The 27,725-nt window shown below is 37.9% G+C and overlaps 1 protein-coding gene across 1 annotated transcript in view; it reads left to right on the forward strand.

Annotated features, from left to right (window-relative positions):
• The window catches only part of LOC126100451 (cubilin), a 771,806-nt gene that overhangs the window by 368,928 nt on the left and 375,153 nt on the right, over positions 1–27,725 (forward strand). The window contains exons 34-38 of the mRNA XM_049911056.1: positions 1,392–1,619; positions 9,164–9,348; positions 10,449–10,659; positions 11,438–11,647; positions 14,181–14,339. Coding sequence (XP_049767013.1) covers positions 1,392–1,619; positions 9,164–9,348; positions 10,449–10,659; positions 11,438–11,647; positions 14,181–14,339 — 993 coding nt within the window. The remainder of the gene's footprint in view (positions 1–1,391; positions 1,620–9,163; positions 9,349–10,448; positions 10,660–11,437; positions 11,648–14,180; positions 14,340–27,725) is intronic.

The following is a 27,725-nucleotide window of genomic DNA, read 5'->3' on the forward strand; positions in this document are numbered from 1 at the left end:
ATCACATAACTAATGAGGAGGTATTGAATAGAATGGGGGAGAATAAGAGTTAAATGTGGCACAACGTAACCAGAAAAGGAATCGGTTGGTAGGACATTTTTCTGAGGCATCAAGGGATCACCAATTTAGTATTGGAGGGCAGCGTGGAGGGTAAAAATCGTAGAGGGAGACCAAGAGATGAATACACTAAGCAGATTCAGAAGGATGTAGGTTGCAGTAGGTACTGGGGATGAAGAAGCTTGCACAGGATAGAGTAGCATGGAGAGCTGCATCAAACCAGTCTCAGGACTGAAGACCACAACAACAATAGAATATAGCAGAAGAATTCATATAAACAATAACATTTTTCAGTATTTTAAAATGTAAAGTACACAACTAAATTACAGAATTGACAATTGGTTGGCATAAAGTAAAATTGGTATTGCAAGGGTTAAGAACAGAATCAGGTCCAGTACACTACCCTAGAGATAACTATTTTTATAAGTTTCCTGTCTTATAGTTATTTTACTAAAAATTCATCATCAGCAGACATGTGAATTATCTCTGACTATTGCACTCTAGTTTCCCAGTAAGGCAGAAGCCACTCGTTTGCTGTTCTTCGTAGACCTAATGCCTCTAGTTTATTTAATAGTATTACATGGTTAAAAGTCTTGGACAAGTCTAATAATATGCCTTTAACACAGTCATTCTTGTCAAGAGCTTCAAGTACCTCTTTTGTGAGCTCTGTTATCCACAGAGACCCAGAGGACATACCCACGAGTTATGATAATTGAAGGAAGTGTGCTTCCACTGTGAAGCTGTATCGTCTTGATTTAGACTGAAAATTTAAACTGGTGTTTACAAATTCTCCAGATGAAGAATATATTAAGCCCTAATACTGTTTTATTCAGAGTAGTTTTTCTTTTCTGGCACCAATTTATTACAAAGTTAATCTAATTTCACCCTATTCAGATAGGCCAATAAACACTTTTCTTTTTCTTTTATGTCAGTGAGTGTAAGGATAAAGAGAGAGAGTGAGGGGGGGAGGGGGGGGGAGCATAGAGGAAATAAAAAAGGGACTGTAGTTGTACTTTTGGCATATTTCGTTTTTACATATTTAATTAAATACTATTATTATTCCTTGACTATGACCAATATTATGTAGCCAGAACACAAGGAATGTTTGTCCAGTGTATTACAATGTTTTAGGTATGTTCATAACTTTGCAACAATGTCCTCATGGGTATAGTGTAGCAAATAATATAGAAATATGGTAATGGCAGTTTTTTTATTTTTATTTTGGTAATTTATTTTCACATCAATGAGTGCCAAATTAAAACAAGCTTTATTATGCCCAACAGTATAGAACCTGTCCATATGTAACTAACAACTACTGGTAAACTGTTTTTCAGGAAATAGTGCTATTGTGACATTTTCTCAGTTCTCACTTGGCGGTAGTAACTGTGATGAAGACTATGTTGAAGTTCGCCGAGAGAGTGGTGGTGGTCCACTTATGGGCTTATATTGTAGTGACTCACCGCTACCATCTAATCTGACTGCTGCACACAGTATCTGGATGAAGTTCCGTAGTGGGACAGCTGGCCCACCAGGATCGGGCTTTTTGGCTTCTTATCAACTGTGTATGTACATTTTGTATTACTTTGGATTTATGTGTTATAGGTGTTTTATGCAATGGAATGCCTGAATAAAATCTTCTCAGTTTATAAGACATGCTCACTTCATATAAAACACTCAATGGGTTTAAATAGCTGTCTCTGTCATTGGCATCAAGAGTACAAAGCCACAGACTGCCACAGATGGCATGCTGTGCCACTTACATAGGTGCAATAGCGGGCTTCAAATATCAATTGAAAGCAAAGATGGACACTTGACACTTGTAGGGAGGTGGAGCAACAATTTCAGATGTGGCACTGACCTCTCGCACCACCTGATGTCACTGGACCCAAGGTGGGCCAGAGCTGCTATGAACTGGATAACTTGCCTTCCCGTGCATGTGCCACTTTGTGCAGTTGTGGTAGGTCCCAGTTCTGGAAAGTCCCAGACCTGCTATCACACCTACATCAGAGGCACACTGTGCCAGTCCAGTCAGTCATTGGTTTTTTACTCCTGGTGACTATGACAGAAGCAGCTTTCAAAAGCCTGAGTATTTTATTAGAAATTATGCAACTACTAAACTGATAAGTTTTTATTCACTTTGAATCCATGTTATGCCAGCATACATTTCTGAGTATTATGCTTAAATAAAACTATTTAAAAGTAAGTTTGATCTTGCATTGGCTACAGATTATAGCTTTTGTGTTGCACTATCTAATTTCTATTAACAGAGAGAGTGTGTGAAAAAAAGATGTGTAAGAGTAATTATGATCATATTAAAAAAATTGCCTTGTAATGATAAGGTGTGCAAATCTGTCTTTGAATGTATTTTGAGTATATCCCCTCAGCTGTCATTTATCACAGGTATTTGCATCATAACAGCAGTTCCACACCTGAAATAGCCATCATCTTCCTCAGCAGAGCGAATGCATTACATATATTGCATTTAACTCAGTGACTGTTTCACACAATCAGTTCCTCTTGAATCATCAGAGGTGGCTTCTTTACATTGAATGTATACCGTATTTACTCGAATCTAAGCCGCACCTGAAAAATGAGACTCGAAATCAAGAAAAAAAAATTTCCCAAATCTAAACCGCACCTGAAATTTGAGACTCGAAATTCAAGGGGAGAGAAAAGTTTTAGGCCACACCTCCAAATCGAAACAAAGTTGGTCCATTGTAATATGAGACACAATTTAGGTCGAATGAATGACGATACAGCTACAGTAGGTTCGAGTCATAAGCTTAGCAGTTAAACTTTACTAGGTAGCCATTGCTATGCGTCACGTGCTCCGTCCGTATTTATACGGGTACGTTTCCTTTTTCACCTGCTTCGTCTGGTTTGAATTGATTGCTTATTTTGCTTTGATCTGGTAAGTGCCGTTCTCTTTGTTATAGGTGTTTACGTCACTCTAAGCTAAAAATGCATTACTGTACTGTGTCATGAGTTGTTTGTCGCATTCTGATAGTGCGTGTTTACGGTCTGTCGCTGCTCGTGGCATGGCTTGCTTTTGTGTGCGCTAACACCGCTTACAATAAAAAAAAGAGAGGAATTGTCTCATTAGCGAAACAATGGCAAGAGACTGCTAGTTGTTGTTACTTACACTGCTGCTTTCTTTGATAATGATCAACAAGAACCAAATAATAGACTGCTTTTGATAGAAGGCGTTCTGAACGAGAGTTTAGCGAAAATTTTTCTCCGTTTGAAAATCTTTGCAGACGCCTCTTTAGTACATTACATCCTGCACAGAAATTAGTCATCTTAGATTTAAAAATCGAGTCAATTGCCGTGCTTCATTTCTCACTGTATCACTATTAGGCATAAGAATAATACGAATATAAACATGAAATGATATGTATATTCTTCCGCGTTTGCTGTTGTTTCGCCCTAGTTTCGTAGTTTATTAGGCAGACAGGATTTAAATGAGATAGCAGCAAACACGAAAGAATACACGGCAAAATATTTATATTCGTATTATTCTTATGGCGAAGAGAATACTGTATGTGATTCACAATTCCTAAAAGTTCCTATTAGCAACCATCTCTTCTCACAGGTAGGAAAAAATTCAGAACGTAGGGTTGACCATATTGACAAATCATCACAGTCTTGCCAGTTGGATTTTCGCAGTACATTCAACATTGAAATGCTGCTACATTCAAAGATGAACAATACGGAATTTGTATTTACTTCGTGGACAATGTATAAAATGCAGTGATCGAAACTCGGGGTGGAGAAGAAGGCTCGTCTTCCACCCTTTTTTTTTTAAATTTATTTACTGACGCGGAGGTTTTGGCGCTAGTATTTATCTTTGTGCCGGCAAAGCATGCCTATGCAGTGCTACATATATTCGACGACGGAAATCAGTTGTGGCGGCACCTACCAACATTTTTCAGAACTTCCGCTTACTTTGCACTCGATTCTAAGCCGCAGGCGGTTTTGGAAAAAAAGTGCGGCTTAGATTCGAGTAAATACGGTAACTATTTTTTATATTGAAGAGGAAGCATACTTTGTAAGTAGCAGAAGTGTGGTTTGCAGGATACCAAAGTAAGCTCCTCAATTAAAACAGAATACACAAACTGTAGGCATCAGCAGATGCTTACCAACAGTTTCAGTCCAAAAGATTACAGAAATATTTGCTGGTGAGCTCAATTGAACAGTTAATGAGGATATGACTTTCAGGGTGTACACACCTTGGGACAACCAAGAAATCCAGGAAAAACCTGGGAATTTTTCAGAATTCTGAGAATTTTTCATTATTTTAGTTTTCAGTTAAATTTTTGTAATTGTGACTGGTAAGATACTCTATAAATAAGGATATTACTGTATCCTGTTGCTCCAGAATAACACTGCAGCAATAAAACGTAAATGAGAGAAAAAAATAAATAAATAAAACTTTAGTTGCAAAGGAAATGTGCCATTTACAGCAACAAAACTTCATGCACACATAAGTGTCTGCCAACAGCAAAATGTGTCAAAGGCAGTAGGACAAAGACTTTGTAATACTATGTAACAATGAACTACTTCTGATGAACATGGCATCACAATGGTTTACATTAGGTTTGTTTGAACAGTTACCAGCAGGCTCATACGCATACAAAGTTCAGTCGCATATGAGCAGTAACTTCTCCCGCTTCTGACTACTTGAAGCCAGATGCTAACTGGAAAATTTTTTCTGGTGCACCCAACCTGCCAGATTCATGCAGAGCAGTCTGAGTTGTTGTGAATGGGAAGAGGGTTAGTCTTCACGTGGCCCATGTTTATGTTTAGTGATTTTTCTGTTTTCTCTATGTTTACAGCTCTCACATAAAATGGAAACAACACAGATTTCTGTGGCTGGAAGCTATCAAGTGAATTAAAATAAATCACATAATTACAGAAGGCTGAAATATATTATTCATTTCAGTTTTTTGATTTTATTTCACTTTGATGTTTTTGGCAGTCAAGCATTAATTGCCTTATAGAACAATGAAGTTATTTTTGTCAGTTTTCTAAAGAAATTCGGGTTTTATTACTCTTTTCCGCTGAAGCAGTAAATTTATCTGAAACAGCGTGTTTCATTCATGACTATTGCCAGTTACAACTGTTCGCTGAATTTCAAGTAGACAGTTTCATCTTTGATACATACGGCATTATGCCATAATAAAGAACCGAACATGAGATAGTATAGGACTGATACTCCAAGAAAATTTACATCCCAAAAACCACACAGAAAATCTTAATATCAGGTTGGGATCTTTTTCATTGTGAATCTGGATATACGAATTTGCGCTTCAAGCCGAATTATGAACTTTAATATAGCTTACAAAATTCTGATGCTCATGGAGTATCCTCTTTTATGATTTTATGTAAGATCGCATAATGTATAGTATTTATGAACATACAGGCTTCCTACACCACCGTACCAGCATATGCTCATTAACCCCTGTTGTCTGCTTCTCTCTGCCAACTGCTGAACTGAACCTATTTCTAACAGGTCTCAGGAAAATATTGTGAATGGTGGTTTGAAAAGACTCACTTTCAAAGTAAATTTCCTTTTACGCAAGATGAATTATGTTACATGTGAGAATATGAGATGAATTCCTTAAATCACAGAGAATTTGATTCTCGTTTGAAACAAATTACTTTGAGGGCCAGCCACTTAGACAGATTACGAGCCAAAAAGACCAGACATTTAAGTCATTATTTTCAATTTTACTGGCACAGTTGTGTGATGTATCTTAAAATGCAACAATTTCAAAGAAAGACCAATATTATATGTGAAAGCTTAGCTTCTCGTGTAGCTTATTAATCTTCGAGATCAGTATTGTATGTGAAAGTATAGCTTTTCTTGTAGCTACCCCATATATATTAATTTAAACCATTAACTTTTCCTTAACAGTGATGTTACTATTGGCTTAGTACGTCAAGTGGCCTATACTTTGAATATCTGCTGCCACTGGCTGGTGAGATCATGTGACATGAGCTATGATCAGCTTACTAAAGGGTATCACAGTCTTGATGTCAGTGCTTCGGAAACTAATGTGCTGTGTTTGGTGGTGGTGGAATTAAAATTTATAGTTTTGTAATACAAAAATATGCAGCATATCATAATACCAAAATATGCAGTGTACATTACAATTTTTTTTGTAAAGTGCCAGGAATTTCTACGCTGGTGTATAAAACGGTATCCATTCAAAGGATTGATAAGTTTTATAGTTTTGGGGGTAGCCGCGGTCTGAGATGCCTTGTCAGGGTCCGTGCGACTCCCCCCCCCCTTCCCCCCCTCCACCCCCCTCCCGCCTTAGCAGTTTGGTCCCATAAGACATTACGACAAATTTCCAATTTTTATATTTCTGTGGGAAAGTAAAGTGTCACTTAACATGGAAAAAGTGTATTTTCACCCGGGAAAAAGTGTATTTTTTAACTGGAAAATCTGGGAAAAATCCAGGATTTTTTTTCCTTATCCACATATAATGCTGACTTTGTCTTAAATTGAAGTTTTGCATGAAACAGATCTAATCAGTTAACGTAATGTCTCTGGAAAAGTGAGGACTAAAGATACTTCGTTAAAGAAGCTTCTGGATAAATTGAACTCGGAGAGTTAAGTCTTTTAGGCCAATCTTTTGCAGTTTGTGTAGCAGCTGATTTTGTTCCACAATGTTCATGATACATAAATTTTTCTTGTAGTTGTGCTGTACATCGTGATATCTACGAATGAGATTGATTCATAGGCAAATACCTCAGCCATATTTTCTTGAAACTCATGTTTTCACGTTGTACTGTATTCAATGTACTGAGGATGATAAGGTCACATTTCTTCAAGCTGATGATGAAGTGAAACAAGTGTACTGTGTAGATAATATATGACTGGAAAATGTTGTTGATAGACAAGCAAAGCATATTTGACATGTGATGTTTGAAGTTTTCAGGACTGCAGCTGGATTATGTTGACTTTTTTGACTTTATGTTGACTTTTGGCTGACAACCATCCAGCCATTTTAAGGTGAGTGTCCACCACTGGAGACTGCTAGTACACAGTGTTGGCTTTATAGCTAAAATTGGTGTGGAGACGCATGCACATTGGCGGTCTTCACAGGAACATTGTCTATTGCAATCTGCGCTCTCTGCAAATACTGTTCCATCTGTGGCACGGGTGCATGCACAGAGAGGAAACTATATGCGTGCCCTCTGTCGGAACGCAAGCTCCCAGTGTTAAAAACGTCAGATGTCACCACATGCATCGTTATGAGGAAAATGTTCAAATTAAAGATCTCACCGGGTCCCAAGCCTTGTCCAATAGAAAGCCACTGTCACGATTTACAAGATTTTGTGCTAGACGCATTTCCACAGATTCTTTTATTACTGAGTCCCTAGAGGATCTCACTGAGGCCAAGATTTTTGTGGCAGAATAGTCCATAGAGTGTCCTGTGGCAATATAATGCTCAGCTACAACTGACTTACTGGTCAGCAGAAGGCAAGTGTGGTGCTCATGTTCAATGCACCTTTAATGTATTGTGCATATCGTCTGACGTACGTTATCTTTGCCACACTGACAAGAAATTTTGTAAATTCTCACCTTCCGCAGTCCCATATCATCATTTACCGGAACAAGAAGAGCGCTAATCTTCATCAGTGGCCGAGAGAGGGTGGACATATAGTTTCATCTTTATGTGTGTGCCTGCATGCTACAGATGGAACAGTATTTGCAGAGGGTGTCGAATTTGATGGACTCCTCCTGTGATGGCCGCTAATGCACATGCATTTCTGCACCAATTTCCTCTATAAAGCTGACACTGTGAACTAGTTGTCTCCAGTGGCAGACACCCATTGAAGATGACTGGATGGTTGCCAGCTGAAATATTGTGGCAAGAAGTCAACATGTTCCAGCTGCAATCACGAGGTCTCATAGAACATATTTGACATTTTTTGGAGCATCTGTGTAACACAGCGTTATTTGGGGGTGCTCAGTCAACTAAACAATTCCAGTAGGTGATTGCTAGTAACTGCTTATGCAATCAACAGTGTGAATATATGCGGGATAGAGGTCTGGGTAAAAATACTTTTACTTAGTTCACAACTGCAAATATTCTAACTTTATTCATGAGACAATTTGCAAACTTTCTCTGGAGTACTAGTAGAAGGTGCTGTAGGGATGATGGAAGCAAGCTGCATCCAACACTGAGACTGTTATAGAGAAAGAAGAGATATGGAAGGATATAGTCACTCTTTCTTCATGAAGTACTGCTACTGTGCTTGTACTTCATTGTTTGTACCAAGCATCTACCATCAGTGAGGATAGAGAGCTTTCTCTCATGAAAAGAGTTAGAAGTGGTACTTGAAAGAGACCAGTAACTCCTTCACCACACATTTCCCAATCATAACACAATAAAATGAAGTGTGGCATTGCATAGTGGCTAAATACAGTAATGTTGCACACAGCATTGATTGATTACTGAAGTTAACAGTGGATGGACATAAAACACTTCTGGTTCAAAGTCTTCCAGCTTTTACCAGTTCACTACTAAGGAGGCAATCACTTAATATGACATTTGCTAATTTCAAACAGGGGTGTGTAATTCCAAATCAGGCCACTGAAAGATATTACTTATTTCATAACAAATGACTTCTGTGACACCTGTAATCCCTCATTTGTTACAGAGGATCTGTCTAATACTGTAGAATGTAAGACATTGTACATTATTGGTATTCATATTTTATACTCTTAAAACTAACATTGTAAAAAGTTTTCACATTATTTCTTATTGTAACTATGAATTTCACAATGTAAGGTGTAAATCTGTTTACATCAACCTTCAATATGCTATCTAACATGCTATGTGAAAGAGTGTGACACAAACATTTTTTATTTTTGAACCTCACATGAAAATGTTTGTTAATATTGGGTAGACAGTGACAGATCAAGGGATGTAATGTGTACCATATGTCCAGTAAGTGTAGTAATTGATATAAGTTCTGTACTGTCCTATTAGTCATAAGTCATTGACTTTAAAGGTAAAATACAGTGTTAGCATACACTTTGTACAAAATGTATGATTGGCACCTTATTTAAAGTTTAAATTTATTTCAGTGCATGGTAACAACTTGGAAGGACCATCAGGACAGCTGGCATCTCCACTCTATCCTCAACCATATACAAAACAAGGTGTATTCAATTGGAGAATCACTGTTGACTTTAACCATGTTATTACCCTGACATTCAAGAATTTTTTCATCCCAACATATTTTGGTGGCTGTTTGTATTCCTCATTGACAGTGAGTTTTCTAACCTTTCTGTAGTTTATAAAATATTACAGTATATTCTGTTTTGTGTAAAATCAGCTTTGTAATTATTTAAAGAACTTATACATTTTGTTTTGCATAGATTATGTAAATACTTCGTAACAACATTACATAAAGCTTGAATATGTTTTAGCTAGGCCACTAGTAGGTAGGATCTTTTACTTAGATTATAGGCAGTATGATTTACTTTGACTATGAGCATTTTCAACCATTAAATCTAATCTGTATTACCTGAGAATGGTAGTTTCGTGTGTTCTGTTTTTTCTCACACCCATTTGAGCGGTTACAGTGTGCACAATGTAGTTTCTATTAAGGACTGTGCTACTAAAACAAATTTCATTTAGATTTTATTTAATACATTAGTCTTAAATCATTTACCTTGTTTGAAGTTTTTGTGTGCCAATTTCATGAATTTGAAATTCCTCTGTGTAGCTTCAATTTTTTTTCTTTTTTCTTTTTTTCAAGCACACAGTTTAATGGAGGACCAATTTTTGGGGGTTTTTTATTTCATTAGGAAATAAAAGACATCGAAATCAAATGCTATTAAGTCTATATAGTAGTTGAACATGGGAGCTAATCATTCCGTAGGTACTCTGGTAAGAAGAAAGAAGATATAGTGTGTAATAAGAGCAAGTGTAGCCTTTGTGGTGGTAATTTAAATGTCCACATTCTGTATATGATGTGAGAACTGTGGTTATGAGAACTTAAATAAATTTTGAAACCTGAATAGTGACTGGGTGCCGCAGATTCTTCCCAGTGACTTCTGTTTTGCATTAGAAGAAATACTCAACACATTGAATCATGGATAATTGATACTGAAATTTCTAACACTGATATAACAGTGTGTGATCAATTACAGTGATTCATTTTTGTTTGTGGTGTTGTCAAATACGTAGTTAGGGCTCACTTATAATATTTACCTTAAAACTACATCCACTTATGCAACTACATAAATCCTGTACCTTTGGATATTATGTTTGTGTTGAATGCTTAAAAGGGTTTATACTTGAACTGTGTCTTTCTTCAGTTTGTTATTACAGCAAATACTAAAATGGTCCATATGTGTGCCCTAGGTGTTTGATGGTTATGATGAGACTGCACCTACACACACACAGTTCTGTGGTGGTAGAGCTCCAGAGTCATTTACTTCAACATCAAATATTATCTATATTGTGCTGACAACTCATGGTTCACGTGAAGGGGCCTATTTTCTTCTTGAATGGCTACAGGTCGAGCAAGTAACACAGATCTCAGATTACTTAGCTCCACCTGTTAATGCAAGTGGTAAGCAGCATGCTTAAAGCAAACTTTTTGCACTAAATATTTTTCTTTCTTCCAGTTGTCTTAACTGTGGCTCCTAGGTAAATGAATGTGAAACACTTTTTCATAGCCTACATTCCTTGAGTCTTTCACTTTTACTTGGTATACATTTTGAGATATTAGCCCATATGTTAATAACTGAAAACCTACACTATATAATAAAATACTTTTTTAGAACATAAGACATTGAGAATCTACGTGCTTTGAATTATTTGCTTTTATTATGAAATATTATATTGATATGTGTAGTAATGTGTGTGAACCTTGAAAACTAGGATGATTAGGTCATGTGATGATATGGTGGACTTGTATGTCTTGTGTGAAGTAAGATGTAGAAAATATTATAAAACAAAGTTACAGTGTAAGCTTCAGTCATGTATGTTAGGGAAGATGTATGGGACGAAGAGGAATATGTGGTAGACCATTGTGACAAAGGAAACTTCCATGCAGAAAATGTACAGTTATTATGAGGACAGATCACCACATACCTTAAAGATGAAATGCTGGAGGCTTTTTCTGTTTGTGGATGACTCCCTAAGCCTGGCTAAGCACATATTCAATGAGAGAGAATAGTGAGAGATCAGAAGAATTACTGTGTCTTTAGTCATTACCTTTAGATTATAGTTAAGAATGAATAGAAAGTAGATAATTTCATCTTTTTAATTTTATATTTTGAATGTATATTGATATTTTTAAAGAAAATGAGTGCTTTTATTTTCACACATAACGTTAAATATTACAGGTTGTGGAAGCACCACTCAGCTTGGAGACACATTTAATACTTCACAAGTGAACATTTCATCACCAAATTTTGGGTCTGGATATGAACCAATGGACTGTGTATGGATATTTGAGACACCCCCTACCAGCCATGTAGCTGTCAAAATCAGGACTCTTGATGTACGCTCATTTTCCAGTTGGTGTCACAGTGCTAAAGTTCAGATATTTAGTGGTAAGTAGACAATAAATATTGAGTTTGTATTGCTCTTGCCTGCAGCACTACTATAAAAATGATTTATTATATATTAATGAAATTCTTGAAAAACACAATCCTCGCGGATGCCAAAGATCAGTTTGGAAACACTAAGAATATGACTAGTGATGTCTAAAACTACATGCACCGAAATTTTTTGAGACTTGAGTTTGCTACTTGACATTTTAGGCCACAAAGTTCTGCATTGGAGCCACAGCACTAAAATGGTTTACCTCAGACCTGATCAAATTGAAGAGAGAAAGTAGAAGTAAAACGTGAGCTAAATGTTAATACTAGGACATATTTCTTGGATACAAGGTAAAAAATAAAAGAAACATCTCTCAAGGACGAGCGTTTCAACCAGTCCATTTCCTCTTGTACATAAATGTAGATCTGGACACAGTTGTTTGCAAATGACAGCATTCTGAAATTTCTGCTTAAAGGGATACATTTAACATCAGTGAGACACTGAAATTCCAGTAGAATTACACCTTTGGTAGAAACAGAATTTTTTGGCTTGTGACATGCCTGTGATTTCTTATTCAAATTCAAATGAACATTCAGAAGTTAGGAACTTTGTTCAAAACATTCACCAATCAGCTCATTGTTATTACTGATGTTATATCCTGTCTTGTACAGATAATTAAATGAATTGTTTTTTCTGTTTCAATTGACGGATTGCTATCAGATAATAAATATATTATAAGTGTTAAAATTTAATCCATTTTTCTCAGTGCATCTTAACTAGGCTTCATTATCGTGCTAGTATTCCTATCAGAGAGGACCATTTCTGCTTTATCAATACAACATGGGAGGTCATTTGTACTTATGAAGAATATGAGTACCTTGAAACTCATAATCTTTTTTCTCCAAAAGGATGTTGTGATTTAGCAGCTGGACAATTGAGTGAGATACAAAAACAAGCTAGTAGATCAAACGTTGTCATTTAGATATTGTAAAATAGTTGATTTAGATGACTTGTTCATTGGGAAAGCCCATCTGCAATACTGTGTATGACTGACTGAGAGTCCCATTTTTTTCAAATATCCTCATCCAGTCACAAGTTTGTATTTTTCCTAAAGCCTTTTCTTACAAAGACATCAAATAATAGCATATTTAGTTACGAAAGATGCCTTGGGAAATAGATATTTTGTTTGAAACATTATCAACAGAGAGATTTCTTAAGTTTAAGAGAGACAATTATTTTCCTGAATTCTCTGGAAAGAGTGGGAATAATGTCAAATTGGTCAAAATTATGAAGTACTGATTCTCACAAATACTGGTAATGCAAAGATTCTTTCTTTTTTGTGCTGACTGTTGAGCGTCTCTATTATTAATGTACAGATAAACAGCTGTATGTTACCTATTATTTTATTTATTTTGACCGATTTTGGTCATCAGAAGCAAGCTTCCTCATATATTGATTACCCTAGTGGAAAGACATTCAAGCTTTAAAGTGCAGCTCAGTACCATTATCAACACAAAGTTGTGTAAGATATATCAGCAATCTTTGATATGTTGAGGAAGTGATTGTTGAAGTTGTTTTTGCATGTGTGCTGTCGTGAATCAATTGTTCATTTCTGTAATTACTAGATCATATTATTCTTTGACAAACTTTCAGTTTCTATCTGAACATTGCCAATTTTGTAATTTTATTTGTAGGAATTTTAATTTATGAAATAATATGCAGTCATTTTGATTTTTTGATAATTCCTGTAACTACAAAGTTACTTTGCCAGCATATCAGAAGAATTCAGAGTATAGGGAAAATTCAACTAAACAAATCAGCTAAATATTAATTAACATCACATCAAAAGTTAAATTGTTAGAGAAAATGTCTGAACTTTTTTTTATTACGAAACAGAAGTCTGACAAGAAGACTGACATCCTCCTGACTGTTCTCTCTTGTGTTACATACAGTAACTGGAACCTGGGACAAAGAAGTTAAAGAAATAATTATTGGCACTTGATTTTAAAAAATTGCATTGGTTGGTTGTCACAGATAATTTAGATCTCTCCTGTAATAGGAAAGAAGCAATTCATTTTGTTTATTTTGCTAAAAAAATCATTTAAAATGGGACTCCCTAAATCTCATACATGCAACATGCAACATCAGTACACAGAGGGATAGAGGGATCTTTTTGGTATCTCCGTGGAAGATATGTAGTGAATACAATTGGGTAAATAAATAGCTCTGGGGCTTGAATTAATATACTTAGCAGAAACCTTTCAACCTTCAGGATTAAATCATGAAGTAAACAAACACTGTATCTGTAAACTGATCTGATCTGGAGCAGATATGAAACACTGATACTATTGAATGCAGAACTAATACACTGCAACATATTAATCAAACTGCAAGCATTATTCACCAAGGAAATGCTAATAATTCACAAGTGCTGCACTCTGACTCTGTGTGTGATTTTATGATATAAAAAGCTTGAAGTATATAAGTGTAAACTGTAATGAAAATATTGATAGATTGGCATTCAAACAAATTTCTTCGTGACAGGAAAACTTGGAACACAAGACTGGACTCTTCTGGTAGAGACTTGTTTAAGCAATGCATCATCTCTTGGATACATCCATGGTTCCAGCCTTGTTAAAGTTGTCTTCCACACAGATTACAGGTCACGTGAACACGCTGGTTTTTCAGCTACTGTCTATAGAGGTATGTACCAATGTTCCTACAATCATTTTCCATTTCTGATTTATATCTTTTAGTATGTAACTAATATTAATTTTAATTTGTGCTGTTGGGTACATTTTTGTTTAAGTTATGTGCTCCATGACTAGTTTAGTGCATAGTACAATTTCTTCACACTCTCTGTGAGACTCTGTATATCAAAGGGTTTTGTACAGCTGTCATTCTTAATAGTACAAGCCTTTCACAGCCCAGGTTCTGTCATCCTGTATGTGTTTTCCTTCTATCTTAGGACATGACTAATTAGTTAGTCATTTAATGGTGTGCCTTTAAGTGTTCTATCAGGTTGTTGATTCCATTTTTCAGTACAATGTTTCGATGACCAACCAGTCTGGTTGGAGTCTAGGCAGTGAGTACACATAGTACCATAGCTCACAGCATCTTAAGAAGAAGCCTCTAGTGGGGTCCAGGCAGCTGGTATACATAATCACACAGTTTGCAGCACCTGAAGAAGACAACTGGGTTGGTTGTGAAAATATTATGTAGGAAAATGGAATCAACCACATGGCCGGACATACGAAAAAGCACTATAGCACTATTAATCACTCTGAGAAAAATTGAGAGATCACATCACTTAATTATGAGGGGAGGATCTGGGTAAGATCTGTTATAAGAAAGAGTGGCTTCTAAGCACACCTTCCTAAAAAGATGTCAGGATAAAAAAGTAACTATGTTTGGCAAAATCAAACATAATATTAACATACCAGCAGTCAATAGTATTATGCATCCTGTAAGCCTGTCCCTAGTATGAGAGAGAATTCATGACACCCAATGAATACTAGATGTTACACAAAAGTAGTGCAGAAAAGTTTGAGATAAGAACCAGGGGACAGCAGAGTAATTAATCTCACTGACAAAGGTGTAGTGATGATCTTTGCTAAATGGCTAAATTTTGTACCTGCTACAAAACTGCTACAAATGGCTGATAGGACCAGTTTTACATAGCATGTTGCAGGTTCCCTTCACTGGAAGCAGGAGAAGACATTCACCTTGATGCTTGCAGAACACTTACTGAAACACAAATCTTAAGATCTATCATCTTCAAGAAAGAGCATGTAGCACATAGAAGAAGATTTTCCACCTTTTTTTAATGACATTGCTTACAGAAAAATATACATGTTTCTATCAATAAATCAAGAGGAGGATAATGATCTGCTCAGTGTGTCCTACTAGCCACATAACATCATTAAAAGTCTTAGAACGCAATTAGTTGTGCCAACATGACTGTTGGGCTTCCTACCATACACAAGGAAGGCATTCCTCTAATATCAAATTTTTAATATTTGTGTGCTTGCATATTGGTTGCCAAATATCTGAAATGTGTTCTAAAAAAATATGTGGGGAAGTGTGAACATGACATTTACCATTCTGCTCATTTTGTACACTGCCTATGTGGATATTATGGTCATTTTTGATTTGGTTTCCATCCTTATAAGAGTTCAGTATTCTAAATGCTCTAAACTAATTAAGTAAAAGTTTAATGATTTTTTTCACTAAACATTTTAAGCATGTTCTCACATCAAATTATTTCTCGTTTAATGGAAACCGATGACTTATCAATGGTAGTCCATTATTGTCTGTCATGGTGTCATAGAAAATCTATACACAGAACATTAAGCAAATTCTGTAGAATCTGACCAGTTCAAGGTAACAGTTTCTATCAATATGTGTATGACACATTTGTGGTGTGCTCATATGGATTGAAAAAACTTGAAGAGTTCTTGGTATATTTATGCTCTATCCATTTTAATATAAAATTAATGCTAGGTGTTGAAAAAAGAAGACCAGCTACCTTTCCTTGAAATTTTAGTCAAGAGAAGAATGGACAGATCCCTGAGTCAAAACGTATATAGAAAACCTGCACTTACTGACGTCAGTCTCCACACCTCAAGCCATCATCATCTGTCACTAAGAAGTTTCATACTGATGAGTCTGGTGCATTCTAACATTTTTGACGCCGATTTAAAGTGTGAAGTAGACATACAAACTTCCCACTTCGTTTATACAAGGTGACTTACTTGAGATTCGCAGCCCATCTCCGTAGAATGATGTAGGTATGGGAATACTTAAGCCTCTCTCTCTACTTGTGAAATAAGTAGATCTGCAAACTTTACAATTTCATATGGTATATTTGAACTCCATATAGAATACAATTCTTACTTTCCACATACATGTACAGCTTCCAGTAAGTCATTCTTTCTGTCCAATGTCAGAAACAAATTTAATTACATTTCTAAAAGAGCTGGCTTAAGAACCATGACTCTACTTCACATGAATCATAAAACAGGTCTTGCCTCTAACAAGGCTGGATGAAGACTCTATAAGAGACATTTTTTCAATTGTTCTTGTTTCACATAACAATAGTCAGTGACACAATACACACAGAGTTGCATATAAACTCCGTGGCTCTTCCTTAGACACACACTAAGACATCAATGGATTGTCTGACAGGTACTTGCGGAGCCGTTCGACTGCTGTATCCACCTTCTTTACGTGACTGATTTTAAAGCTACACATACAGACGTGACTTGCAGTAGGTAGGATTTTACCATCCCACACTCATATCTAGAATATCGTGTGTTCGAGATGGTAGAAGGCTGAGTGGTTCTAGAATTTACACAGAAATTCTTGAATCCCTACTGCATAGAGCTTGAATTCTGTACGACAAGGAGGGCCATATCAAAGGATTACAGCACCTAAGACTAGTGTTCCTAAGAAATGAATACTTCTGCAAAAGAGTTGGTGTTCCAGTCAAGATAAACAATTTATGAGAATGAGGCTGACACTGAGAAAGAGAAAGCAAAGCTAAGAATCTCTTATCTGGCTTATGCTGGACAAAGTCTGGAAACATTGGTTGACTCCTGCAGAAATGTGGCACCTAATGTGTTTTACTCCCATCAACAAGCATAAAAAGTTTTATAATGTGCACTGATCAGCCAGAACATTATGGTCACCAATCTATTATTGATATAAACATGCCCAGGTGATAGCAGTGTCACCTGGTGAGGAATGACTGCTAGTCAGACACATGAGCTGTGTATGTACTATCAGGGAGCTTGCTGTCTGTGGGTGGGAAGGTGTGCAATCTATCTGAGTTTGAATGAGGGCAGATTGTGTGCTTGGCACAAGCATTTCAGAAATTGTACAACTTGTCTGGTGTTTGAGGAGTGTCATGGTGAGTGTCTTCAATATACGGCAAAGCCATAGTGAAACCACACCCAGATGTTGTGGGGTTGAGCAGCCATCCCTCATTACGGATGGCAGAGGTAGTAGACTGCGCAGACTAGTGAAACAGAACAGGTGGTGAGCTATGCTGAAATTAACATCAGGCTTTAATGCTGGACAGAGTATAAGTGTGCCTGAAACTCAGTGCGCTTACACACTCCTGGCAAGGTGCCTCCACAGCCAATGACCCACGCATGTGCCAATATTAACACCACAGCATCAGCAGCTACAACTAAAGTGGGCGCATCACCATTGGCATTGAATATTGGCACAGTGGCAAAGCACTGCATGGTCTGATGAGTCCTGATACCTTCTTCATCATGCTGATGGGAGAGCGAGAATCCATCGTCTTTCAGGGAAACAGCTTCTTGATATGTGTACTGCGAGATGGAGACAAGCTCCATTACACTCTGGAGAACATTCGCATGTGGATCCATGGGTCCAGTGGAGCTTATGCAAGGCGCCATGTTGACTAAGGAGTATGTACACTGGTTGCAGACCACATGCACCCTTTGTGACGATCGTGTTTCTCGATGTCAGTGCATTATTCAACAAGATAATGCACCATGTCACAGGACAGGAGTTTGATGGAGTTGTTGGAGGAACATGGTGGTGAATTCCAATTGATTTGCTGTCCCCCCTACTTATCAGATCTGAACCTGATCAAACACATCCAGGATCTAGAATGCGACTGAATGTGACATTAGAGTTTATTGCCCCCTTGCCACCCCCCCCCCTCTCCCCTTTCCCCCCAGAATTTAAGGGAAATAGGTGACTTGTGTGTGTGTAGATGGTGTCAACTCCCTCCAGCAACATATCAAGGCCTCACTGCTTCTATTCCATGATGCATCAGCACTGTTATCCATGCCAAAAGTGGCCATACCAGCTATTGGGTAGTAAGTGGTCGTATTGTTCTAGCTGATCAGTGTATATAATCTAGGAGTCTCAAAGCTGGTTTTTTATTGAATTTTTTTCTGGTATAGCATGTCTTTACATGAGGCAGACAATTAGAACATTCAAGAAGAAATGCAAAGAACATCAAGAACACACCCAACTAAAACAGTCAAGGGAATCAGCCATCTCTCACTGCTGCAAGTATAATCATGAGGTGAAATATAATGGAACTGCTATCATATTATGAATGTCAAGCTTCTGGGACAACATAATTGAGGAATCTATTGAAATAAATATGTCAGGATAACCAAAAGAAAAAGATGGATGTTGCAGAATAAGCAAGGTTTGGGTCTCTCACTCAGTTTATTAAGAGCATACTGCCAATCATCATTCAGAGGAAATATATGTTCCAAAGAATAACTGTGCAGACTGTGAACAACAGGCAAGCATCAAAGGGCATTGTAGGCAGCAGATGGAATCCAGCTAATGGTACACATAATGGCACAGCTTGCAGCACCTGAAGAAGTTATGGTGAGGAGTCATTTGAAAAGAAAATTCACTTAACTTTAAAGCAGTGGCAGAACAACTCAGTGAGCTGGAGTCTAACATATTTTGACAAAATGTGGAATAACCAATAAAGCAAAATCTACTGGATGAAACTTTTGTAACTTCCTTTGTGTGCTTTGTGGCTTTTTAGTGGATACAGGAGTGAGGAACAGATGCAGTTAATAGACAGAGAATACAGATTGTGCATAGAGAATTCAGGTATTAATTTATTCTATGGTTAGTTATCAAGTAGTAAAAGTAACACATAACATCGTTTCCTGTAGGTGCAGTGTTACAAAGGTTTACAATTCAGTCAACCTTCAATACAATGACTACTCCATAGATGACAAGCCTTACCAGTATGAAAGTCTGTAAATGTTATGAAATGACAAACACACAAAATGGGCTCTGTGCTTTGATGTTTGAACTTAAGCAGACCCACTGCTAGAGTTCTGGAGAGGGGATGCTTGCATATCATTGGCAGCGACGTAAGCATTGGTGGCAGCAGGAATGTTGTGGCACGACTCACTGACTCACTGTGCACATATTTTAAAGTGCAACAGAGCAGATGGCAGTCTGTACTGCAGAAGCAAGTTTGAGTGTGCAGATTTGAATTAGATCTCTCAAGGGCAGTTTACCTTGAAATGTAAAAAAAAGCATCAACTGTTCAGATGTAGAATGTTAACTGAAAGGGAAATTTATTGCCAAATATGAATAAGTATAAAAATTGATAGGCTCTTAAGCATAACTTCATCCTAACCATCTCACATGCAAGCATAGTCAACTTGCACAATAGTAAGAGCAGTCCGCTCTGTTATTCACAGAATTGGAAAGTATAGTGTCATCATCTATAACAGCTGACTTGGTGAGAATGAGAGTGAGCTAATTGCTTGTCGATCTTAAATTAGCCAGCCAGTTTCTCTCATGCGGTCTGTTGGCCAGAGATTCTGTTTTTTATACGCTGGCTGTGCCAGTGTAATGACACTTGTGCAGTTGGAGTGATATGGGACTTCGGATATGTCTCAATACCACTCTGACAGGCGACACGTATGTAACATCCTGTCTGATCCTCTGCAGCCTTTAATGTCCATTGTGGATTCCAATGGACTTGGTCAATTCCAGCAGGACAATGTGACATCCTACGTGTCCAGAATTGCTACAGAGTGACTCCAGGAACTCCCTTCTGAGTTTAAACACTTCCGCTGGCCATCAAACTTCCCAGACATGAACATTCTTGAGCACATCTGGGATGCCTTGCAACATGATGTTCAGAAGAGATCTCCACCCCCTTGTACTCTTACAGATTTATGGACAGCCCTGCAGCATTCATGGTTTCAGTTCCCTCCAGCACTAATTCAGACATCAGTCAAGTCCATGCCACATATTTTGTGGCACTTCTGTATTCTTGGGGGGAGGGCTACATGATATTAGGCAGGTATATCAGTTGCTTTGGCTCTTCAGTGTATATGTAATGTGCAACATTAATGCAAAGATGAAAAGACTCACACATAAGAGACTAGTGTGGACAGCTGCATCAAACCAGTGTTTCAACTAATGACTACAACAACAATTGCATTTGCTGGTAAGAAGGGAGTTACTCAATTTTTTGTGAGTGTGTACAGATTATACATTCTCAAAAGATGGAGTAGTTATCATATTACTTGTAAAACCATAACTGCAGAAGAGAGGCCTCACAAATTATTGTAGCAAACACTAAAAGTGAATACTAAACTGTTAACTTGTTTATTGAGCCAAACACAAGACAGCACAGACTGCAACAGGAAAGTGACAGCTGAAGGCAATACTGTGTTAGTAGAAATGTTTGAGCCCAACATAGTGATGCAAATCTATTGTATAACCAAGGGCAAAGTTCAAACATTATAGTGTTTAGAAATTGCTGGTGTGGCATGGTATGATGACAGTGAACAGCATAATGAAGAACGATGATTCCACAGATAGAAAGTAAAGTCGCACGTGAGACAGTAACAGCAGAAAGCTAAGTACTACTGAAAATGTAAAGAATCATCAGTTCAGTAATCACCATAGCACAACTGCACAGTAGCACAGAGTATCCCGGAAGGTGGCTGGTCGCTGCTGGGTGATGTAGCATTATGATTTGTACTTGGATGAAACACTAACACTTGGGATGCCATAAGCACCTGGTGCAAGTGGCCTGGACCAGAGCTGACTGTAACTGCCTGCTGGACATAGTACCATGGCTTAAATACACTGCAGGCAGAGGAATATCTAAGGGCTCTTTGTGACCACATTACCTGCTGACACAAGCAGGCAGTGCTGGTGTAGTTGCTTAATGTGCTGACTGTGCACAATGATGGTGGTTTCTGGTGGTGCCTGTTTGCATTAAGCCTGTAAACAGAATGATTGTAATCAGCAGTGAACCCAAACATGGGATGTACTAGCGAGCTGTGCGACAGTCTCTCAAGGAGGACCACCCATTGGCCAAGAACCAACAACCCACAGGGCACAAATGTCCTATTGGAAACAGGAATGTCTGATTATCCAGGAGACCAGGCCTGCATACACTACAAGAACCATAAGGCGATATGTAATTGCTTTTAACTGTTACTATTTATGTTCCCAATATCTCTTTCTCGTATCTAATCTGTCAGTTGTAAAAGATGCTATCTACTAGCTCATTTTAGTCAAACGTACGGATGGCAGTGGAGTGCTTCTTGCTGCAGATGAAACCTGAGATTCTCACATCTACCTCTGTCCTTTCTTGTATCATATTTTCCATTTTTTGTGGCCCCTATATGGCTTTTCAAAAACTTAATCTCACTTGCTTGCACTTTACTTTTTTCCTTTGTCAACCATAGTTCATGTTTCTGTAGTATATATCAAAATTGGTGTGTAATGTGTTTGGTAGGACAGAACAGAATGGAATGCATTGTCCTCTTCTTTTATGATGGATTCTTTCTTCCATATCATTTCTCTCACACATTTCATAATACTATCAGCCTGTCTTGCCTATTCAGTTATATCCTGGTCATTACTTCCTTTATTCTGTGTTATGCTCCTAGGTGCTGGAAACTATCTACTGTTTTCAATTACTTCTCGCCCAATGCCATGTGTATAAGTCTGCCCTTTCTTTCTTGTTGTGATCACCTACTCACCAATTCTTTACATTACAGTTTGGGTCATATTCTTGGCAACTGCTTCCCAAATGCCTAATTGCTTCTGTACTTTCTCATCATTATTCTCAGATACCATCAAACAGTTAGCAAACAACATTTCTGTCATCCTGTTTCTAATCTCTCTTGCCACATATTGTCATTATATCATCAGTTACCACTATGAAAAGTAACAGTGGCAGTGCCTTTCGGTGTTTCAGCCTATTATCCGTTTTAGCACTCTTATGCTCAGTCGTCCCACTTACATACAACTTATACGTTCTTGGTACAATTCCTTTAACCTATATATAGTTTCTCAGTGTGTTTCCTTCTTAGTGCCCTCCAAACTGTTCTTGTGGGTGTTGTGTCGTATGGTTTCACTAAATGAAGGAATGCCATCAGTAGATACCTCCCATACACATAGTGGTGTTTCTGAAACTGTCTCACCAAAACTTTGAGATCTACTGTGGACCTTCTTGTCCTAAAGCATGTAGTTTTCTACATCCCTTTAACACCCATCCTATTACTTTCTTCTTCCTGTCTTCTGGAGTTATCATATCCTTCCATATAGCTCTAATAACTTCTGCTTTTTTTTATCACTTTTGCACTTAGTTCATTTACTTGTCCTTATTTAGTGCCTCCTCCACTTCTGTCCACATTAGCTATTTTCCCTTTTCCATTTCATCCTGTATGCAACCACTGTAGTAATTTGAGCCAGTGTACTAAAACCCAAGTGACTGTCTCAGCAAGAAATTGTTGTACTGATTGGATATTACAGTTGTTTCTTAACTACAACTACTTTTCTTTCAATAGTAAGTTCTCCACCCAAAATGTTGGACTGGCTATAGGTTCCAATTCTTGAAGAGTAGCAGATATTTCTATCAACCACACATTTTGAAAGAAAATTTTCACCAATGTGGGAACATCCATTACTTTAGTCTTTTACTACAAGCGTTATGTAGATCAAGATTTAAAAGTTCACTGATTTTGAGCACTTGTGCCTGCTCACACTCTTGCATGTGAGCAGCAGTTGCGGACAGGTGGGGATTGAGGGAAATTCATGTGCAGTATTTGCTCGTGACAGGCATGAGAGAAGTGCCAGTTGTGAAATATGAGAGAGGCAGTTCTGACAGCAGTGCCATCTGCAAGCAGTGCTGAAATGAAATGTCGTGTGGCGATGACCTCCCGTCTGGTAGACCGGTTGCCAGTTGCAAGTCTTTTGAGTTGATGTCACTTCGATGACTTGCGGCAAGCGGTGCTGGCGGGTTGGTTCTGTGTGACATTGATGTCTTTGGACTTCAATCTGGAGTGTGAGGAATCTTACCATTTTATGTAAAAAGATGGGCTCAAATAATGTTTAGTGTATTTTAATGTGCTGATCACTTACAAGAAGTTCAGTTTATAAAGGCACTACATATCTTAACATGTTAAGAATATGGAAATAGAAAATATGAAGGAAGGTCTCTGAAGAGGAAGAAGAAGAGGAAAAACAACTTAACTGAGTGAGCCTTTGTGATGAGTTACAAAACTGCACTAATTTAAGTCCTTGCACCATTTCAATGATGGTGATTTAGAAAAAGAATACTTGGTAATTGCAGCTGAACATTTACGTTGACTTAGGGAGAACAGTTTCGCATTAGCATTTAATTAATTGCAATGTTCCAATGCCAACTTCTTATGAAACTGTTTTAATGTCTTAAGCTATAAGGTGCTAGCCTTTGAAAATGACCATCTTTGGTTTCAGCTATTCTTAGTTCAGTTGCCAACATCTTATCATTCACTTGAGCATACTTAAACTACAATAACTTTTACTTTGTTTACATTACTATAACTTTTACTTTTCTTTTTAAAATCTTTCCTTTTTTGCAATTAGTTATCGGAAGTTTATCATGGGTAAATGATAACTCGAGAACCAAAATTTATTTTTCTTTCTGTTTAAATGTAAATGCTTTACAGTGACCAAACATTGGTCATGAATGAGTGACTGCAAAAAACAATTATCTTCACACTAAGTGAGATGAAAAAAAAAGAATCAAAATAAATCATAGAAGGCACCATGTTTTTATATCTCGACTTTGTCATTTATCACTTTTACCACAGAAATAATGGTAGCAGTTGGAATTTCCATTTTGGAATGGTTCAAGTGGGGCAATGTGGTCTCAATGATTATGTCACTAACAATTCACATGGGCAAAATACACTGTCTGTAATAATTCACCACTGATCAATTTTTCTGTACTTTAGGAATAATGCTCGATAAGAAATTACTCTGCATACACAATAATGTTACTACCTTGTAGTACAACTCAGTACTCAGTACTACAGCTACATCTACATACATACTCCACAATCCACCATATGGCGGAGGGTACCTTGTACCACAACTACCATCTTCTGTCCCTGTTCCACTCCCAAGCAGAACGAGGGAAAAATGACTGCCTATATGCCTCTGTACGAGCCCTAATCTCTCTTATCTTATCTTTGTGGTCTTTCCGCGAAATATAAGTTGGCAGCAGTACAATTGTACTGCAGTCAGCCTCAAGTGCTGGTTCTCTAAATTTCCTCAATAGCGGTTCACGAAAAGAATGCCTCCTTTCCTCTAGAGACTCCCACCCGAGTTCCTGAAGCATTTCTGTAACACTTGTGTGATGATCAAACCTACCAGTAACAAATCTAGCAGCCCGCCTCTAAATTGCTTCTATGTCCTCCCTCAATCCAAACTGATCGGGATCCCAAACGCTCGAGCAGTACTCAAGAATAGGTCTATTAGTGTTTTATAAGTGGTCTCCTTTACAGATGAACCACATCTTCCCAAAATTCTACCAATGAACTGTAGATGACTATCCGCCTTCCCCACAACTGCCATTACATGCTTGTCCCACTTCATATCGCTCTGCAATGTTACACCCAAATATTTAATCAACATGACTGTGTCAAGTGCTACACTACTAATGGAGCATTCAAACATTACGGGATTATTTTTCCTATTCATCTGCATTAATTTACATTTATTTATATTTAGAGTTAGCTGCCATTCTTTTAGATTTAGCTGCCATTCTTTACACCAATCACAAATCATGTCGAAGTCATCTTGTATCCTCCTACAGTCACTCAACGACGACACCTTGCCGTACACCACAGCATCATCAGGAAACAGCCGCACATTGCTATCCACCCTATCCAAAAGATCATTTATGTAGATAGAAAACAACAGCAGACCTACCAGACTTCCTTGGGGCACTCCAGATGATACCCTCACCTCCGATGAACACTCACCATCGAGGACAACGTACTGGGTTCTATTACTTAAGAAGTCTTTGAGCCACTCACATATTTGGGAACCAATCCCATATGCTCATACCTTAGTTAGGACTCTGCAGTGGGACACCGAGTCAAACTCTTACCGGAAGTCTAGGAATATGGCATCCATCTGATACCCTTCATCCATGGTTTGCAAGATATCATGTGAAAAAGGGGCGAGTTGCGTTTCGCAGGAGCAATGCTTTCTAAAGCCGTGCTGATGCATGGACAGCAACTTCTCTGTCTCAAGGAAATTCATTATATTCGAACTGAGAATATGTTCGAGAATCCTGCAACAAACCAATGTTAAGGATATTGGTCTGTAATTTTGAGGACCTGTCCTTCTACCCTTCTTATATACAGGCATCACCTGTGCTTTTTTCTAGTCGCTTGGGACTTTACGATGGGCAAGAGATTCGTGATAAATGCAAGCTAAGTAAGGAGCCAATGCAGTAGAGTACTCTCTGTAAAACCGAATTGGAATCCTATCAGTACCTGGTGATTTATTTATTTTCAACCTATTCAGCTACTTCACAACCCCAGGGATGTCTATCACTATGTCCTCCACACGGGAATCTGTACGAGACTCACGGCTTACATGTAATTACCTTAGAGTGTGCCCTCATAAACCTCCCTTAACCATTTGCAATACCCAAATCCACTGTTGTATGCAGTAATATCATAGGCAACATAACACAGACCAATTCAGACAAAATTACTGAAGTCAAAACTTTACTGTCATTGTATTTTAAAGACTCATGAATTCTGCTATCAAATATGGTCACAGCATACAAGCCACTCTTGACTAAACCTGCACCAACTTAAAATCACTTGACGTTTCATTAATTGACACACAAAATATGAAGAGCCCGACTCCTACAAGATTCAGGAAATGATTATGCTCATCATGCCCTACATCAGTTACTGCATTCTTCAAACTTTGCTTTTCAGACACAACTTAGCCCAAGAAAAACTTCTGATACTTTTTCAACAAAAATGCAGAAAATTTCACAGGGACTAACAAATGAGACAATTTGCTCCAGGTAGGGAACAACCACAACACTAGTAAATGAATCCTAACTCATATGTAGTAACCATATGTCATTTTACTGACTCAGGCTCACTATCTCATCAGCTCCTCAATAGTGACTGACACAAACCCCCTTCAATATATCATAGTTGAACCATTAGCACAGGTACGTGTAGGGAGCTACTATTATTTCTTAACAATTTAAATAGAGAACCTTGTGGCTCTCGGTTGCTCCTCTAATGACCAGCTCGTCCAAGATAATCTCTAGTGCACACCAGATCTGCTGTCAGCCAGTGGTGTGTGAGTGATCTTTACTGTCTGTGTATGAATACTTGCATGGCTGGACACAGTAGAGGCTTTTTCTAGAACATATTCATCACACACAAAAATATTTGTGATTGGTTTGAAGAACATTCTGGATAAATCGGGCGAATGATTTGACCATCCCATCGAACATTTGTGGGACATAATTGAGAGGTTATTTTGTGAACTTTCTCACGATTATGGACAGCTGTAGAAGCAGCATGGCTCAATAATTCTGTAGAGGCCTTCCAACGACTTGTTGAGTCCAAGTCACATTGAGTTTCTGCACCATGCCAGGTAGTAGGGAGTCCAACACAGTTCCATAACTTTTGTCACCTGAGTGTGAAACTATCCTCTGGAACAGTCAGAGATTATGAAGTATAGCACAAAAAATTCAAATATGTTAAAGGAGCATGATACAGAGTACGTGAACAACTGTCTTAAAAATTGTGTGAAATTGTTATAATTTTTATTTTATCTGTATTAGGTACATTTAATACCTGTTCTATCAGTAGCGTGGGTGCCTTTACCACCTACTGCATGTGATAATTTGCACTCCTCTTAATTTCATAGGGAATATTTGATACCGGTGATCCCTGGTGGGAATGTCTTTAAATTCTCAGCTGTGTATAAAAAGTGTTCGGTTGCATTGCATCCAGATCTGTTTTTTTGGAGGAAGGAAAGGCCATACTCATGAATTTCAAACATCCATGTACACAGTTAGCACGTTGTTGTTGTTGTTGTTGTTGTTGTTGGTGGTGGTGGTGGTGGTGGTGGTGGTGGTGATCTCCAGCCTGGGGACTGGTTTCTTGCAGCTCTTCATGCTAACCTGTCCTCGGTGAACCTCTTCATCCCTGCACAGCTATGGATTCTACAAGGCATGGTCTCCCTCTACAGTTTTTACCCTACTCTTCCCTCAGTTAC

This window comes from Schistocerca cancellata, chromosome 9 (genome assembly GCF_023864275.1).
Source record: "Schistocerca cancellata isolate TAMUIC-IGC-003103 chromosome 9, iqSchCanc2.1, whole genome shotgun sequence".
Lineage (NCBI taxonomy): Eukaryota > Metazoa > Arthropoda > Insecta > Orthoptera > Acrididae > Schistocerca > Schistocerca cancellata.